This window comes from Arvicanthis niloticus, chromosome 26, assembly GCF_011762505.2.
Source record: "Arvicanthis niloticus isolate mArvNil1 chromosome 26, mArvNil1.pat.X, whole genome shotgun sequence".
Classification (NCBI taxonomy): Eukaryota; Metazoa; Chordata; class Mammalia; order Rodentia; family Muridae; genus Arvicanthis; species Arvicanthis niloticus.
Genome location: NC_133434.1, coordinates 30,291,919 through 30,309,261, shown reverse-complemented (window position 1 = coordinate 30,309,261; position 17,343 = coordinate 30,291,919). Strand labels below are relative to the sequence as shown.

Below are 17,343 nucleotides of genomic sequence, written 5' to 3'. Positions count from 1 at the left end.
ATACAGTTGGTTTATCTACCCAGTATAATTCAATTCCCCAACCAGGATCCACATCGTCCACTCAGGAATATGTGACAACATCTGGAGTGGTTAAGGGTCCTACTGACATCCAGTGCACAGAGTCAGCAATGCTGCTGAATGCTTTCTAGGCACAAGAGAGCTGCTGCGTGGTTCCCTGTTCCACTGTCAGTAGAGGAGAAGCTGAAACAGCCTTACCTTTGTGTAAAAGGTCTTGGGTTTCTAAAAAGGAGGAGCCCTCACCTTCATCTATTGATTTCTTTGGAGAGAGTGTACATGTGTGATGTAGGGTATGCATGTGTGTGTGTGTGTGTGTGTGTGTGTGTGTGTGTGTGTGTGATGTAGGGTATGCACATGTATGTGTGTGTGTGTGATGTTGGGTATGCATATGTATATAAGTGTGTGTGTTATGTAGGGTATGCATATGTATATAAGTGTGTGTGTGTGATGTAGGGTATACATATGTATGTGTGTGGGTGATGTAGGGTATGCATATGTATGTAAGTGTATGTGTGATGTAGGATATGCATATGTAAGTGTATGTGTGATGTAGGGTATGCATATGTATATAAGTGTGTGTGTGATGTAGGGTATGCATATATATGTAAGTGTGTGTGTGATGTAGGGTATGCATATATATGTGTGTGTGTGATGTAGGGTATGCATATGTATGTAAGTGTGTGTGTGATGTAGGGTATGCATATGTATGTAAGTGTATGTGTGTGATATAGGGTATGCGTATGTATGTATGTATGTATGTGTGTGATGTAGGGTATGCACAACTATGTATATGTGTGCACGTGTAGACATACTCAACACTGCACGCACCCATAGAGGTTAGAGGCTGTTGGTGTGTCTCCTGAGCCACTCTCAATCTGCTACAGGGTTTCATTCAGCCTGGATCTTATAGGTGCAGGTAGACAGCTGGCCAGCGAGCCCTTGGGACCTGCCTTTCTCTGACCCACCCATCTGCAGGGCCCAGATGTGTGCTGCAGGTCTAGCTTTTACCTGGCTAGACTTGCTTACCTGGCTTTGGGGATCTACCGAGGCTCTCAGACTTTCACAGTAGGCACGTTTCAGACTGAGCCCTCTCTGCACTGCCCTGCGGCTCTTGTCACCAAGAGACAGGGACTCACAGCCAACCTCAAGTCTCAGCCTCTTCAGTGTTGGAAGAGCAGGTGTGTGTATTTGTGATAACATTACATAAGTGGCTTCTGAGAAAACAACCCACAGTTCACATATAATTCAGTCACATTATATATACACCAATCAGTGTAGAACAGTTCTTCCCTATCCTGGACCTACATGATGAGGGCTGCTGTTTCTCAAAGCCTTCCATTAGCTGACAGCTAAGTTGTCTGGTCCAACACAGTCACCTAGTGGCCAGTGTGGGCCACTGCTCCATCTTCTTGATGCTCAACATTCAATTCTACCTCTGGCAATACTGTTCTACTACAGAAAGGGAAATATAACTGTAGCATATATGGGATAAAATGACAAGACTATGTGAGAAGGCATATCTTTCAGGTACTTTAATAAAATGACAAATATCCCTAGTGCTGCCATTTTCTAAAAGTTAAACTAGAACGTTGCATTGCTTCTGTTTACTCCCTGTACCATTACAATATGCTTTCCTCTCCTGCAGTTCTGTAGTAATGCAATCCCATATCTGGGCAACCTACTATTTACAGCCAACCAGCACACCAAGTTAGGCCATTAATGAGAAAGAATCCTTCACTTACAGCCCAAAAGACCTCTGTGTTTCTAGTCCAGATTAATTGTGAAAACCACCCTGCTAACTACCAGGCCTACCAGAGCTACAAGTGCTGTCTGATGTAGAACGGAGGGGCACAGGAGACTGAATGCAGACTCCGAGAACTAACTGGGATGTTGTGGAGGCACCTTTTGCTCATCTCAAGGTTCTAGACTTTCCTGGCATTTTAATAGGAGGCTGACACTACTGCTCTGGGCCTGCTTTGGTTGAGACATAGCATGGTTGCCTTTGACACTGACCCACAGATCTCCATGCTTCCAAGAACATGCTGAATTTTTATAAGTCGAGGCTGGAGGTGCCTGTGGTGTCCTAGTTGTAAAACAAAGTATACCAGCAAAGTTGACTACCAGTCATCTTATAACAGGGAAGTTTTCTGAACCTCAAGAGGCACCACAGTGAGACTAACAACAGATTAAAGATTATTTCGCTTCAACAGTGATAGAAGAATAGTTTCCCTTTTCTCCCAAGTCATTATTTAAAGAGCACGCAGTCTTTGAGAAGCCGGAAGATTAGGCTTGTAACAAACTCGAAAAGTCTGTCCAAACAGACTATCCCGGTTATTCAGCTAGGCCCTGAGTGGCTCCACATCATGCCACGGCAGCCGTGATCAACGGTTAATGGCGTGGTCCAGCTGTGTGCTTAGACTTTCTCTCTCCACTTTGTTTCGTCCCATCCTTGAGTGGACACTTATCTCCATTCTCTCTTGTACAGCCTCCCACAGTCTGAAGAGTACTTTCAAACAAAAAAACGCTGCCTTAAATGCAGAAGTTAGACTTTTTTGTTTTTCTCTTTTAAATGTCATTTTCTTTCGAAGTTTCTCTTCTCTGAATGCTTACAAACAACAGGAAAAGTAGCTACGATTCATCAGGAGAAGAGCTGTTCACTGATCCTGTGCATGTGAACATGTGTGTGCGTGTGTGCGTGTTTGGTGGGGGATGGGTGTGTGTGTGCATATTCATGTTGGAGGGGTATGTGTGTGTTGTGTGTGCATGAGTGCGCATGTGTTATCTGTATATGGTTTTTTTTTCCTTTTTAATATCGTGAAGGCTGATATTTTATTTTTCAGAAATGGTGTTTCTGAACAGTTCTGTCACCACTATATTTCCACCCCATGTGCTGTCAGGGGCTCTGTTGGCTGGGAGCTCATTCTGCAGTCTGCTTTTGCTTTTTCTTACCTCTGTTCCATTTATTTTCTGCATGCTGAAGTGGCTGAGCCTAAACAGCACATAGTATTTCCAGAGTGTAAAGTTGACCACTGGGTTTCCCTGAGGATCGATGGTCAACTGGTCGACCCGACGAAGCTGCGCAAGGGCGTTGAACTGCTGCAGCATGACAAGGTTGGTCTCCCTGAATTTAAGGTGCTGCAATAATAAATCACACACAAGGTCTCTGCTCGGAGTGTAACCACCTTAAATACTAACATTAACACTCCACAGGTCATTTCCTGTGGAACCCTGTAACCTTTAGGGTTAGGAAATATGTTTTCAGTCACATTCAATCAATGGCCTGCTCCAAGCTCTTTTGACTTCAATGCACCTGATCCATCAGTCATGGATGGCATCTACTCAAGACTTGAGTTTTAAGTGATTCCTTCAGAGAAGGACATCTTCTTCTATCAGCAACCAGGACTCCTTAAAGTTATCTAATAATTCAGACTCTTTCCAGCTTTGCAGATTCTACACATTTTACATTTACTTTAATGTATAAAGGAACATTCCAGAAAACTCTAAGTACAGGACTCACTCTGATGCTGAGAACTAGCACTGTCAACACTGCATCCTTCTAAAAACCATGCTGGTTTCTTAAGTTGGTCAAGGAGAATCAAAACACTAAAACAGAAACGCTAAAGCAAATGATCTATTTGCGAATTTGGATATTCTTTCTAAACACCTGCTTCTACTATAACTTATCTTCTTTACAGATAACAAAGAAGGAAAATCATCTACTGTAAAAGGGTAAATAGAGAAGCACACTGTAGGAAAAGCTCAAGAGGAAACTCACTGTAACTGTTTCCCAATGCCTATCGGTAACTAATGCAATACCCACAGTAGGAGGCCACCATCGAGTCAGCAGACCGAAGTTAACAGTCAGTGCTGTCGGAGGACTGCTGACAGATCACACAATGAATATACACATGCCATCCACACCAGTTTCAATGCCCAGATACATGCTATAGGGCTGTGTGGCCTTCTTTGTAAAATTGAGATAGGTAATGTGCATAGAATTCCACTGTTTTTTTCTACTCCAAGAAGGACTGTCTTTAGAGATATAATTTCTAATACTAATACAAGCCTGCAAGGCCATTTATGGAACTAATTTAAATTCCAGTGCCAGAAAATCAACACAAAAGAAACTACAGAAAACGAAGCTGAGGCAGGCTTTGGCTTGAACACACAAGTTGTAATGAAGAACAATTCAAATATACTTCCAAAGGAAAGCGTTTACCAGAGAGTTTGGAAACTTCATCTTCAGTTTGGGAAGTACTTGGACAATCTCATCAAACTCGATGAACGTGAATGAGACAGTGGTGACCATGCCAGCTGTTTGAACACTCCAGTTACGATCCAGGCATTCCAGTGCCCCTGAGCCGTACAGCGAAAGGGTTTCTCCATCTATCTCCACCAAGTGTGTTTCTGTGACAGACAAGCCTTGTAATGCACTGCTGAGACCTCCATCTAGAGACCTGCAAAAGTCTTTTTTTAGGTAATGTCTCAGGCACACAAAGGAAGTAAGAGACTAGAAGTGCTTTACAGTTTATACCTCACTACCCTCCATCTCCAGTTAAACCCAGAGCATCCTACAGTAATTAGATTTTTTAAAAAATCAGATCCGAAAGTAACAGGCTTGCTGTGGCATGTTCCTCTTCTCTGATGTCGAGCTTCTTCCCGCTCTCCTCCCCCTCATCCCTCCCTGCTACTTGCTGCTCCCCTTCCTCCCCACACAGACTCCCTGTTGCCTTCTTATCACATGTATCCTTAGATTAATTTACTGGATTATCTGAAATATTAACATTAACATCCAGTCATGATTTTAGCTGAAAAATAGGAAAACTATTCATACAAACCTACCTCCAAATCCAAATTACTCATAATATTAATAATAATTTCATGTACCTTAAATTTGTTGAGATATTTTAATAACAACATAAATAAAGTTTCCCAATTTATTCAAGCTGTCTAGCTAGAAAAATAGATTTTATAATATGTTTCCATAAGAGTTATAAAACATTATTTATAAAATACAAAATGCTTACAAAATATATAACTTTAAACTAGCTTCTATCTTAGTTACAAGGTTAAGTGAGAAGTGCGGACTCTATTTTTGAATAGTCTGATGTCTTAAAAACTAAAAGTGTATTCTTTAGTTGTAAGCGTAAAAATCAACCATGTCTTCCCCCTAAATTGAAACAAGAGCGATAAAAACCAATTATGCGACACACGGATCCTGGATACTCTAATAGGCCCTTTCCTTTCTTTCCAAAGCAGGGGCCATGCTGCCTATAAGAGCCAACCTGAGTGGCAGAGAATCGGCGAAGCTCCTTGATCCAACTCGGAATCTTTGCTCTATGAACAGAGGTGAACATATCATTGCTCCAGCTCAAAACCTGGACAACGCTTGACTTCCCCTGTGTGTCTCCACTGGGGCTTTGTTCTCTGCCCTCGACTGCTCTGTGCACGTGTCCAGTGCTTCACATCTCAGATTAATTACAATTATATGCTGGCAATCTTGTTTCCTCCTCTACATAGTGAGTTTGGGAAGCTAAAGGCCGTATGTCTTCACATCTGGAGACCCTTGGGTTCACTAATGGGCTTTTCACAACACATTAATTGATTCAGAAGGATCCTCAGTAGTTTTAAATGCTGATGTTGGACAGTAAGTCTGACAAACTATTATCCCACTGGTTTATTAGATTTATTTCAACGGTATCAGTGAATTGTTACACATTTGTCTATTCGTTAACAAGTTAGCTAATGACCTTTGTGTACTCAAAGTGAATGTGCAATTAAGGAAATACACACAATAATTTTATATGTCATCCTTATAATCAGTATCAAAGGATTAAGATGGGCAATACTCAAATACCCATGCATAGAGGTGCAGACCAGCCTTAGGTCTAAAAGGTAAAAGCTGATACCAGCATAGACTAAGAAAAGAGCTATCTCCATCTACTGTGTTTTGGATAACATAGTGAGGTGGGGGAGGGGCAGCATGGTTCCTGCTGCTATGGGCAGAGGATAGCAGTCAGCATTTGCTGCACTGAAAGGAGGGAGAGTGTTGATACACACTCACAGTAACAGCACTGACAGCAGCACACCACAACACTGCTCACTGAACACGGCTCCTTGCAAGTGTCTGCCTGTACCACAGCCGAGTCAACATCTAGCAATGCTCAACTCAATAAATAGTTCTTGAATTAATAAACTGAGAAGACGTTCAAGGGTATCTATTAAATCCTTAAAGGATGCTCCATATTATAATATTATACCATAGGTATAATATCGGCAAACAGGCCACAGGACAGAGTGACGTGAACACACAATCAGAGCTAACAAGGCTAGCCAGGTGACTGAAGGAAGGTGAAGGGAAAGTGGCATTTGCTATGGGTGTGCCTCATGGCCACAGCACCAGACAAAGGTTAGCTTTAATGTCAATATAGTGGAGAATTAGCTAGACACCAAAATGATGCGTAAACCTGCTGGGAAAGATCTGTCCCATATCAGATATTTAATAAAGGCTGATTTTTAAAAGAAACAAACTCAAAAGTAAAAAGTCTAATATAAGGTGCACAATTTTGTGTACAATTTTGGAAAGCATACCATTGGAGAAAGAGTGAAAAATAAGCCTACAGGCTGGATGCTGTGGGACTGTCAGGAAGCAGAGCCGAAGGGAGCCCTCACTGCTGTAGACCCACAGAGATGAGACACGTGGGTGCTGGGCTGTAGACAACCTTGCTCTTGCCAAGAAGAAACAGAGCAGCTGTTACCCAGGTCACACAAGGCCAAGTCAGCTCGGGATGAGGCTGATGGGGTTTGCCTCAGATCCAGGCCACTGCTTACGAATTTGCTTCTCTAACAAGGCATCCTTGATGTCCATAAAAATGATACAGAAAGCTTGTCAAACAATGTTCGTATGTTGGAAGGTATCTTTCCAGTTTTCCTTATATGAATGGTCAATAGGTTCATGGCTTTTTTAGTTAGAGATATGCACATATTAATTCATTTGTTCACAGTTCAAAGGCTGTTGTTTTTAAGAGCCAAGCCTAAAAGCTGTTATGTACAAAGCTCTGTGCTAAGTTTTCTGGCACAGGTGACTAAATCATCTGTATTGATAAAGACAGATAAAAGAGCTTGTGCATGCGCGCACACACACATATTTGATATACATATATGTATATATCAAGATAATATATGATATGTGTGTCTTGATATACATATATATCATGACATATATGTGTGATATATATAGATATATATGTGATATATCAAATTATGGCTTGAAAAGCCAAATTATAGAGCTATAGTTCTCCAAATATAGCTGCTGTAATCCCATCAAGCAAGCAACCTGATAAGCGCAGGGCATATAATTTCTAAACCAAAATGACCTTACTGTGTCACTGAAGTAATCAGTAAGATTTTGCAGAGAGCTTATTAAGTATATGAGGTCTTATGCTAGACACTGAAGATGTGAAAAGAGAGCAAGACACACTTGCCTTCAAAGATTTTCCAATCTGGATAGGGGAGGGAAAGAAGATAAACATATGCAATAAGTAGAGTGTGCCTGCTGTCACAGAATGAGTATTCCAAGTTTACGCTATGGAAACAGAAGAAGGACAAATTCCTTTAGAGGGAGAAGGTGGGCCTCAAAAGGCAGAAGCCTTCGAACTAACCCTTGAGTAGCGGGCACAGTTTTTTACCAGGAGCAGAGGGGCAAGAGGAAAAAGAGAAGGACAGAAACTTGAGCATGTGTAACTGGTGAAAGCTCAATTTCAGTATGTCCAAACTCTGAGGACAGGAACACAGACAGATAGAACAGTGATGTGGGGGCAAAGCTGAAAAGTCAGATGTCGTCCACAGGGATGAAGAGCAGAAAACGTTTTAAGCTTGGGACTTAGCTCAGAAGTAGGATATCATCATGTCTGAGCCCTGGGTTCAACACCCAGCAATACACACACACACACAGAGAGAGAGAGAGAGAGAGAGAGAGAGAGAGAGAGAGAGAGAGAGAGAGAGAGAGAGAGAGAGAGAGAGGTGCAGAGCATACACTCTCTGCCTTCAGGACCCACGTCAGACCCATTAGCACATGTACTTTGGGAAGGATTTGGGAGGAAGAGGATAGATGCAGGGAGATTAATAAGAAGACCAGTGCAATGTCCAGCTTCCAGGAGGGCATGAAAGAAAGATGAGATAACATACAGGAGAGGTGGCATCGTTAAGAAACAGACAGCCCTTGGCTAAGCCTCCAGACCTGCCTGCCACTCTCCCAAGAAGCTTGAGGATTTCTGAGTTTCAGTTTGTCTATAAGTGATGATCCCAGAACACTGTTTTCAGAGGTTTGCACAAAACCGTGCCTGTATTTAGCTCAGTACATTTAGAGATCATTATCAATGGATGACAACATACTACCAGCTATTTAAGAGAAGATAATTGGGGGACTTATTGGCTAATTAGCCATGAAATGTGAGCGAAGGAAGAATTAGGAATGAGTTCAGCCTCTAGTGGTGACTGGATACTGGGTCCACCCAGACTCCTACCCTCATTCAGCCTGAACCTACACTCTGAGAAACACAGGGCTTCTTCTGTGGAAATCAAACTTCATTTTGCATAAAGCCAAGCACCTCACTACATATGTTCCCCAACTCAGAAGTAAGGGCTGGCAGGCAGTAGACAGCCAGCAGGGATGATCTTCAAGCTCTTTGGCAGTTCATTTCAAATAGCATCAAACAGCTCGCTTGAAGACAACAGGACACCTCCTGTGTCCCTCCAATGATTGGAGCAACCTAAGGAAAGATGAGGGGTTGACTTGATGTAGTGTCAGATTCTTAAGAGCCAGGCCATCTGCAAACCACACCCCAATGAACACACTGACCAAAAAGACACTATTCCAGAGGCCTGTATATTTTTTTGTCTTTAGCCTTCTTATACCAGACAAGACCAGGAACACTTTGAGTCTTTCCAAAGATTCTTTTCCCACAGAGTAAGTGGTGCTGATCCCCACAATAACTCATTTTATGAATTTTCTATTACAGCATTCATGAATGTGGAAATTCATTTTATGCCTTATATTTTATTATAGTAGCTTTGGCTAAAACACCAGTGTTCATAGACAGGAAATGACCAAAAATAAACCAGCTTCACAGTATGCATCCAATGTAAGCAAAGGAAACATTACACCTAGTATTTTGCCATTTCTGATGGGCAAAAGACTTCTGCAGTGTGTCATTTACTATTGAGCTGTCCCAGGTTCAGAGAACAGTAAAATTATTAATGGGGTATAGCAAATTGTTAAAGAAATTCCTTTCTTTATATACCCATAATGTTTTTATGCACACTTGTTCCTGGGCATTTAGTTATATGCCCATAGGTCAAAGGTCATGGATACTGGAACACAAGAATGACCCACCTTCCTTTTAGCATTATGAAATCCTAAGGACTATCAATGACAATTTAAGTGGGAAGCCATTTGAAGTACTTAAGCACACACTGAAACGCTAAAGAAAAGACCGCGGCTCTCTCTCTCTTAGCTTTCCACCTTTAGGAAAAATGGCTTATATCACTCCCCACAGGCAAGTGTTAATTTATCTTAAAGATTTATAAAGAATGTAGGAATACAATCTCTAACATTTAAATGATTTACCCTGTACTCTCAGGCAAAGTACCAGATAGGGATGAACACTCGTGTCTCAATCTCTTCCCTCCAAGGTGCCACTTGGGAATGTAAAGTGACTGCAAAGAGATAAAGTCACACAAGCTGGAGACAGAAGGACAGCTGGCAGCAGGGAGCCCAGCAGTTTTAGGAGGCTGGAAAGTGAAGACTGTCTAGTGCTGAAGGAGGAGACAGGTGGCATCCTTGACTACAGTGGGAATAAGGTAAAGATGGCAGCCCCTCTGCTGAGAGAGCCATCTGAGGGATGAACAGAATGGAGCGAGAAGTGAGTTGGCGAAGGGGAGCGACTCAGGAGCTGAGGGACTGAGCTCTGTGGAAGGACATCACTGAGAGTGGTGATGCCTTGGGTTAATCCTGAGTGCAGAGGAAAGACACTCTCACCTCCTCCAGTGGTTAAAAACAAACAAACAAAACATCCAGATAGATCCCAATGGGGAAAGGAAAGAGTATTTTGAATTTAACAATTGAGTAAGTGGTTGTTCCCATAGGAGGGAATAAAAAACTAGAACTTATCTCAGACAAATCATGTTTTTACCAAACTGATATAAACAAAGACTGATGAAGAACAAACTTTAAACCTTTATGAATGGGAATTAATTGTTTATAATATCTTTCTTATGTAACATCTAAATGGGCCATAAAGGAAAAGATATACACTTTGGTCATCTTGTCTATAATTGGCATTTAAAGCCACCAACACGCAGAAGCTTCCTGAGCGAGACAGTGGAGAAGGAGACGAAAACCCCAGTGCTAGAGATGAGGGATCCTTCCACCTCAGAGGCTGCAAGGACAGAAAGCAAGTGTGAGAAACAGAAGAAGATCTGAGGACAAATCAAAGTTCAGGAAAAAGTCGGTCTACTAAGGACTCAAACAGGACAAGCCTGGATTAGTCAGGGAGGCAGCAGACACAGGAAGTGCAGCTCTATGCAAGAGACAAGAGAAACTTCTGACTGTAGTATAGCTGCATTTCTTTCAGCTCTTAAAATAGGGTGCAGTGTGAAATTCCAGATTAAAAACAATCCGTGTAAGAAGGGGTGTCTCAAATATGAAGCGCCTCAATGTGGCAAGGTTTGAACAGATTCTGAGCTGTGACAAAAAGAGGGTGTCTGAATTTGACGCTGGGGCTCTTCCCTCCGGGTGGTGCAGAAGGGCGTCACAGCACATAGCTTAATTCTGAAGTCAAAGAACATATGTCCCACAGACATGTCAGCTTCACTGAACAGTTTTTAAGGTTTCAATGCTATCTGCCGACAAGCTTTATGCTTGCAGAACAGACGTAAATGGTATTGATCTTTTGATGCAGCAGCATAGATCGCAGACTCTAACTAGAGCCCTCAAGAGGGAAGAACTTGCAGACGAGAAGCTGGATTATGGACTCCAGTCTTCTACAAAACAGGCACCCTAGGAAGATCAGTCACACCCATACTCCCCAAGTTCTGACATCTAAAAATGACCAGAACTATAAGAGAACTCGATGAAGAACAATGAACGGTCTGCTGAATTTCAGCATCCTCACTCTCCTGCTCATGTTCTTCTATCTGTGGCTTGCTGCTGGTCCTAAAGATGACAGCAACATTCCTGGGGCAGGCTGCAAACAACCAGGGACACAGCACAGGCCACAGTCCTCAAAATTGTGGCAGTGTGTTCCCGTGTCTGAATCTGACCCTTCCAAGGCCTGCCCTTGTTGAGCTTGCCTTGAAGCCTCCTTGGGGCTAAGGCAGCTACTGGGTGGCATTTGTTCAAAGCATTTTCAGTGCTGGACTGGAACTGCCTTGTGCATGCCAGGCAGGTACTTTCCCACTGACCCCCATCCCAGCCTCTTGTTACTTTCGTGGTCTTTAATTCTGAGATGAAGATTCATTAAGTTGCCCAGGATAGCCTTGACATGACTCTGTAGCTCAGGATATCCTTGACATGACTCTGTAGCTCAGAATGGCCTTGAACTTACTATCCTTGGGCATCAGCAGCATTTAAAGGTGCATGGAGAAGCTGCTACTCAGGGCACAGGATAACAGATGCATCAGATAACTCACCCAAAAGCCTAAGATGGATGAGGCTGGGAAGGGAGGTCAGGGAAGATGAGAGTTCTCAGATGCTCCCTTGAGCCAGGTATTTAGAAGCCCATGTGTGTGAACAGAGGGCCACACTGGCTGTATATAGTCATCTAGATTCCTCCTCCCCCACCCCCCACCAAAAAAATAACAAACCACTGGAGGGCTTTTTCATTAGGGAAATATTATAGACAGATTTATATTTTCAAATTTTCTCTTCTTAATTTCAACTTTGACTTTTAAAAAAATATTATTTCTCAAAAATAATTATGTATGAAATGGTCTCCCATCTCCATTCTAGATTTAGCTTTAGGGATGCCAGTGCTGTGAGAGAGTGCCATTGCGTACCCTGCTTCCTCTGGAAATGCAGAGATGGTGCTTCCATCGATCTGACAGGATTGCTGAGGAGGAGACTCAGAGTCCTTCCTGTCCTGAGTGCTGGCGATATTGGCGACTCGTTGCTGCAGGTCCCACTTCCGAGCGACGTTGTTAATTGTTAACCTTTTCTTCTCCTATGGGAAGTTAATGGAACGATGGTTAGACAGTGCACATTTAGAAGAGAAAAGCACTGGCTTCTGGCACTTTCTGAGAGCAAGCCCATGAGCCTGTACTCACTTACCCTGGGATCAAATTTCTTAATAACAATGTCAGCCTGCACGGAAAATTATCTAGAAGATGAATACTTCTTGTTCTGACCAGTGGGGTATATATTTATTTCACTAACTGAAACTCTGACATGGCAAAGTCTTTAAACAAAAGAACAAAAAAGTACTAATACTTTCATCTTTTACTCAATAATTAGGGAGAGGGAAGAGTAGGGACTGATCAGTGTTTCATAGTTCACGGTTTAACTTGGTTTTGAAAATATTTATGAAAATATTTGAAATATTTGAAACTATTTTTATTTACATGTATGTATGTGTGGGTGCCCAGGGAGGCCAAAGAGAGAATGAGATTCCAGGACTGGAGTTACAAGTGACTGTGAACCACAAAACATGGTTGCTAGGGACTAAACTCAGGTCCTCTGCAGGAGCAGAAGTGCTTCTAGCTGCTGAGCCATTTTCTCCAGCCCCTATGGTATAAATCATGACATTTCAGGGTGAAAACAATATTATCTAGGCTAACAGAAGAAGTTCTGTTGAGTAAAATCTTTTTCTTGATAACCTCTATCACTCTAGAAAGAAGAGTCAGTTAAAGCAATGAATGCCTTAGGTGGTGGCTCTCAAGCTCAGGGGGCCTCAGCTAACCTGGAGGGTTTTACAGACAGACACTGAACCCGGCCCCACTCTGAGCCATTACATGGAGGGCTCGGGAGCCTGCCCCTCTATGGGGCTCCAGCACTGCTCACACAGTGAGAGCCCCTGGCCTGGGGTCTTTCAACTGTCTCAAAGCAATCCTGCTGAGAAAAGGAGGCAGAAGCCTAAGAAGCTGTGCTCCACTCACACATCTCTGTTCTATGTCGATCTGGCTAACAGCGACTGGGTGGGGAATGCCTATTCTGGTACTATCACCATTAGTAAAGAGAATACTTTAGTTTTATTTTATTTTTTTAAGATTATTTATTTTATGTATATGAATATTTTCCCTGCATGCATGTCTGCACTGCATGGATGCAGTATCCATGGAGAGCAGAAGAGAATGTCAGATCCCCAGGAAGTAAAGTTACATGGCAGTTCTGAACTGCCATGTAGATGCTGGGAATTGAACCAGTGTCCTATGTAGGAGCAGTTAGTATTCTTAACTAATGAGCCATCTCTGCAGCCCTTATTTTCCTTACATTTCATAGTGTGTATATATGTGGTATGTGTGCATATGCATGTGTCTATATGTAGTGTGAGTGTGTGTATATATGTGTCTGTGAATGTGTGTATTGTGTATTGGTGTGTGTGTGTGTGTGTGTGTGTGGTGAATCACAAATTGCATGTGTGGAGGTTAGAGGACAACTTGCACGAGTCAGTTCTTACTTTCCAGAATGTGAGTTCTTGGGACTGAACTCAGGTTGTCAGGATTGGTAGCAAAAACCTATAGTTACTGAGCTGTCCTGCTGGTCTCAAGAGTTAAGATTTTAAAATGTCATCTCAGTTAGATCAAAATGCTGAAAATAGATTCTTTTTCTCTTTCATTCAAAATCTGCCACTGAAAGACAACCAGCAAGTGAGCCACTAACCGCCCTCCAGGAGTCTGCTCTGGAACCAGGGAAGGGGGAAGGGACTTCTCTCCCACTCCCTCTGCATCTGTATAAAGGAAAGCAAGCGTTTCCAGTTCTACGTCCACATTTGTTTACTGAAGAGTTTAGCAAGTGTGTGCGACACTGGATAGAAACCGCAAGTGATGGCTTCTTTAATGGAACTAACCTTTTCAAAATTCAATTTCTAGGTTTAGAAATGTTTGGGGCCTAAGTTATTTGTTCTGCAGTTTGTTGTTTCAACTATCTATTCAGTTAGAGCAGTGTAAATACTGTGGATGTGTTTCTGAATTGACTGACATTTTGTACATAATGTTCTTGCACAGAGCAATTGAAATCCTGCTATGTACTATACAACACTATTATTCACATCTAGAATTTAAAAAAAATAAAACAAAAGTTACCATGTAAATTCTGTTTCAGTTATTTGTGGATGGCTATGCCAACCAACTCCCAACCTAAACAATGCAATTATTTCTACCTAGCGGTAAGACCTCAGGCTGCATGCATTTGGCTTCCTAGCTGGTAGAAAAAAAAATCATAATGAGAGAGAAATAGCAGTATTTAGAAAAAGTCATAGAGCATGTTTCCACCGCTGGATATGTTTACCAATGTGTAACAAGGTGGACTCTGAACATGCAAACATTTCTTGTGCCCACACCAGGTGGGGCTTCCTTTCCTTCGGTTATTAAAACAGTCTGGCACTAGGTTGACTAAGTGAGCAGGTAATTTTGTTGGGGTCTGGATAAAGAAAAGGGCACATTAAGTCAGGAATCTATTCTGCAGTCAAGTGGGCATCCCTGGTTGGGCAGAGAGCCGTATGGGGGCCCAAGATGCCCGTGGAGCAAGAAAAAGGGAGCTGAATTCTGCCTCTGCTAGACCTAAGAGTATCCAAGTGTGCTCTGCTCCCAGAGACCACGAACGCTGTGACAGGTCAGCTGTACTCACGCTACCATCACTTAGGTGGCTGCCAACTGCCAAGTATATGCAGATGTGGAAAATATCTGGGGAGTGAAGCTCTTTTTCTGCCACTTGAGTCTACTCGTCACTGTCCAGGCAGGACCTCATCAGTGTTTGTCACAGTGACCATCTCAAAGGTGGCAGCTGAAACATGAAGACGTGAGGATGCAGCTGCAGGCAGACACGGGCTTTGCGTGGCATGGCTTCCTCTCACCCAGCTTCCAGCGGCTCCTGGACCAGTGCTTGCATCTGCAGGGATGCAGCCTCAGAAGTGCCGAAGCTCTGTTCTAATGTGGCTTCAGCTCTCAGCAGTGGCTAAATCTGGACCTCCTGATGCCAACACTTCTCTTCTCAAAATCACAAAGCTAACGTTCATCACCAGAGCTCCAAGCTTCAAACAAACTGCTATTCTCTAAAGTTGTCACTAAACGCTTTCCAGATACTCTTCTAAATGTTCACTAAAGTCCGTGGCATATCTGATGGTAAGAAGAGCTGAATTGGGGCATGGGGTGGGGGTGGGGGAGGTAATACTGGATAAAATTTCAGTTCCACAGGAAGTCAAGTTGATCCTGGGCCTGTCCCCGGCTCTGCTCACATGGGCAGGCTCGCAGACGTCTAGCTAAATCATCAACGGGACTTCCATGTTTATCCTTCCTTGCCACACTCTGGGTCTATGGCACAAGAGGGTTCAGCAGGCCTCATCTTTACTCTATGAATGTACATACATGTCTTGGATTATCACTAACTCATAACTCATAACAACAGCTGGACAGCAGCGACGGTGTGACATGGAAGGCCGTGTCCCCAGCATGAGCAGTTTGCGAAGGTTTGCCCACAGTGTGGCCTGGCAATGTTTAGAACTATTACTGCAGCTACATTTTTATAAACAAAATATTAAAAATATATTTTGATAAACTCTTGGGAGTAGTCCAACATAAGAAAGTTAAAATCCTCTTAGGCACTGAGTAAAGAGGCATCTGTGTCAGAAGGCTTAGGCACACTGACAGTGGAATCAGAGAGAACTACAAAGATCTGGGCAGGAGCTGGGGTCAGAGGGAACAGAAAGGAAGGGAACCCTGTGCAGTTGGCACATTAACTCTAGTTACTTTCAAATCTGTTGATATGCAACCTTGATATGCAAGGTATTGGGGACAGGTTTTGATGTTAATTTAAGAATCATTCTCATAGCATAGAACAATCTACGGCATGTCCTTGTGTGGGCTGAATCCCTACCACAGAACACAGCCACCTGTGAGAACTAAGTGCAAATCATACACATAACTGTCCTTTCTGGTCACTGAATTTTTCATGTCACTTTAAAGAGAAAAGCATTTACATAAGACAAGGAATACTGATCAGGACAACAGCTTAATTTAGAACCTGGTATGACATAGCTAAAAGCTAGCCATTCTAACCTGTCTTTATCAAACTCTGTGACGGTAACATGAAGTATTTCATGAGAAATCACTACACGGGGAAGCTGATATCAGATATGCTTGATCACCTAGAAATACTTTAAAATAAATTTTTTGTTTCTGAATTCCTCAAGATTCACATTTATGTTTTAATAGCTGCCATTAAAAACTCAGAGCAATGCTCATAAAAACATATCAGTAAAAGTGGCTATCAATCATGGAGCTATCCAAAGAGGCATGTTAATGCCAGGCAATACACAGAGAGCCATGCTGGCGTGAGAAATACTCTACTTCCCTTTATATTGCTGCCACCCCCTTTCTTCTACAATCGCCATCTGGCACATCTTTATTTTGGGGCAACTCTGTCCTTCCTAAGTGCAGGTCTCATCCCTGTAGTAACCCATGAGAATTCCCAGGAGTACTTGCTTACAAAACACAAACTTAGTTTTGAAAGCCATGTTCCTGTGTGCTGGCCAGCGTCGGGGTGTCCTCCTGTGCAAGTGGAGGCCGCACTGAAGGATGTACCTTCAGCAAAGACTGCTTGTGACTCTCCCTCTTCTTCTCCTCCTCTTTTTTGGCCACAACAGATGCCACACGTCTTTCTTCTTCCTAGAAAAAAAAATCTTTTTTAGAGAGAGTATCCTGAGGAGTTAGCCGTATTGCAATGAGGTGCTGTGCTAACAGAAAAGAGTCCCTGGAAGGAAGGTTGGTATTTTCTTTATACTTTCTTCTCACTTCCTAATTCTAAAAAGAATTGTGTATTTGTAAGTCTACACCTATCCTGTAGATGTACTACATCAGCTAATTAATACAAGAAAGAAAACAGTAAGAGAAAGAAAGAGGGAACCAGATATTTCTCAATAATACTTCAATAAAGATTGGGGGGCTTCTGAAAAGAATTCAGAACATATCAGAAAGATCACTCACCACAGTCAAGTTGGCTTTATTTCAGAGATGGAGGGATGGCTCAATATATAAGAATCAATAAATGCTATTACTATAAAAATGAACTGAAAGATAGAAAGATGGATCATTCAATTTGATAGGTACAGAAAA

At 42.4% G+C, this 17,343-nt stretch overlaps 1 protein-coding gene across 5 annotated transcripts in view; it reads right to left on the bottom strand.

Annotated features, from left to right (window-relative positions):
- The window catches only part of Lrrc49 (leucine rich repeat containing 49), a 117,691-nt gene that overhangs the window by 13,082 nt on the left and 87,266 nt on the right, over positions 1–17,343 (bottom strand). For all 5 annotated transcript variants that reach the window (XM_076925449.1, XM_076925448.1, XM_076925451.1 and 2 more), the window contains 4 exons: positions 16,813–16,896; positions 12,076–12,239; positions 4,238–4,475; positions 2,968–3,153 (listed from right to left, as the gene is read on the bottom strand). In XM_076925449.1, coding sequence (XP_076781564.1) covers positions 2,968–3,153; positions 4,238–4,475; positions 12,076–12,239; positions 16,813–16,896 — 672 coding nt within the window. The remainder of the gene's footprint in view (positions 1–2,967; positions 3,154–4,237; positions 4,476–12,075; positions 12,240–16,812; positions 16,897–17,343) is intronic.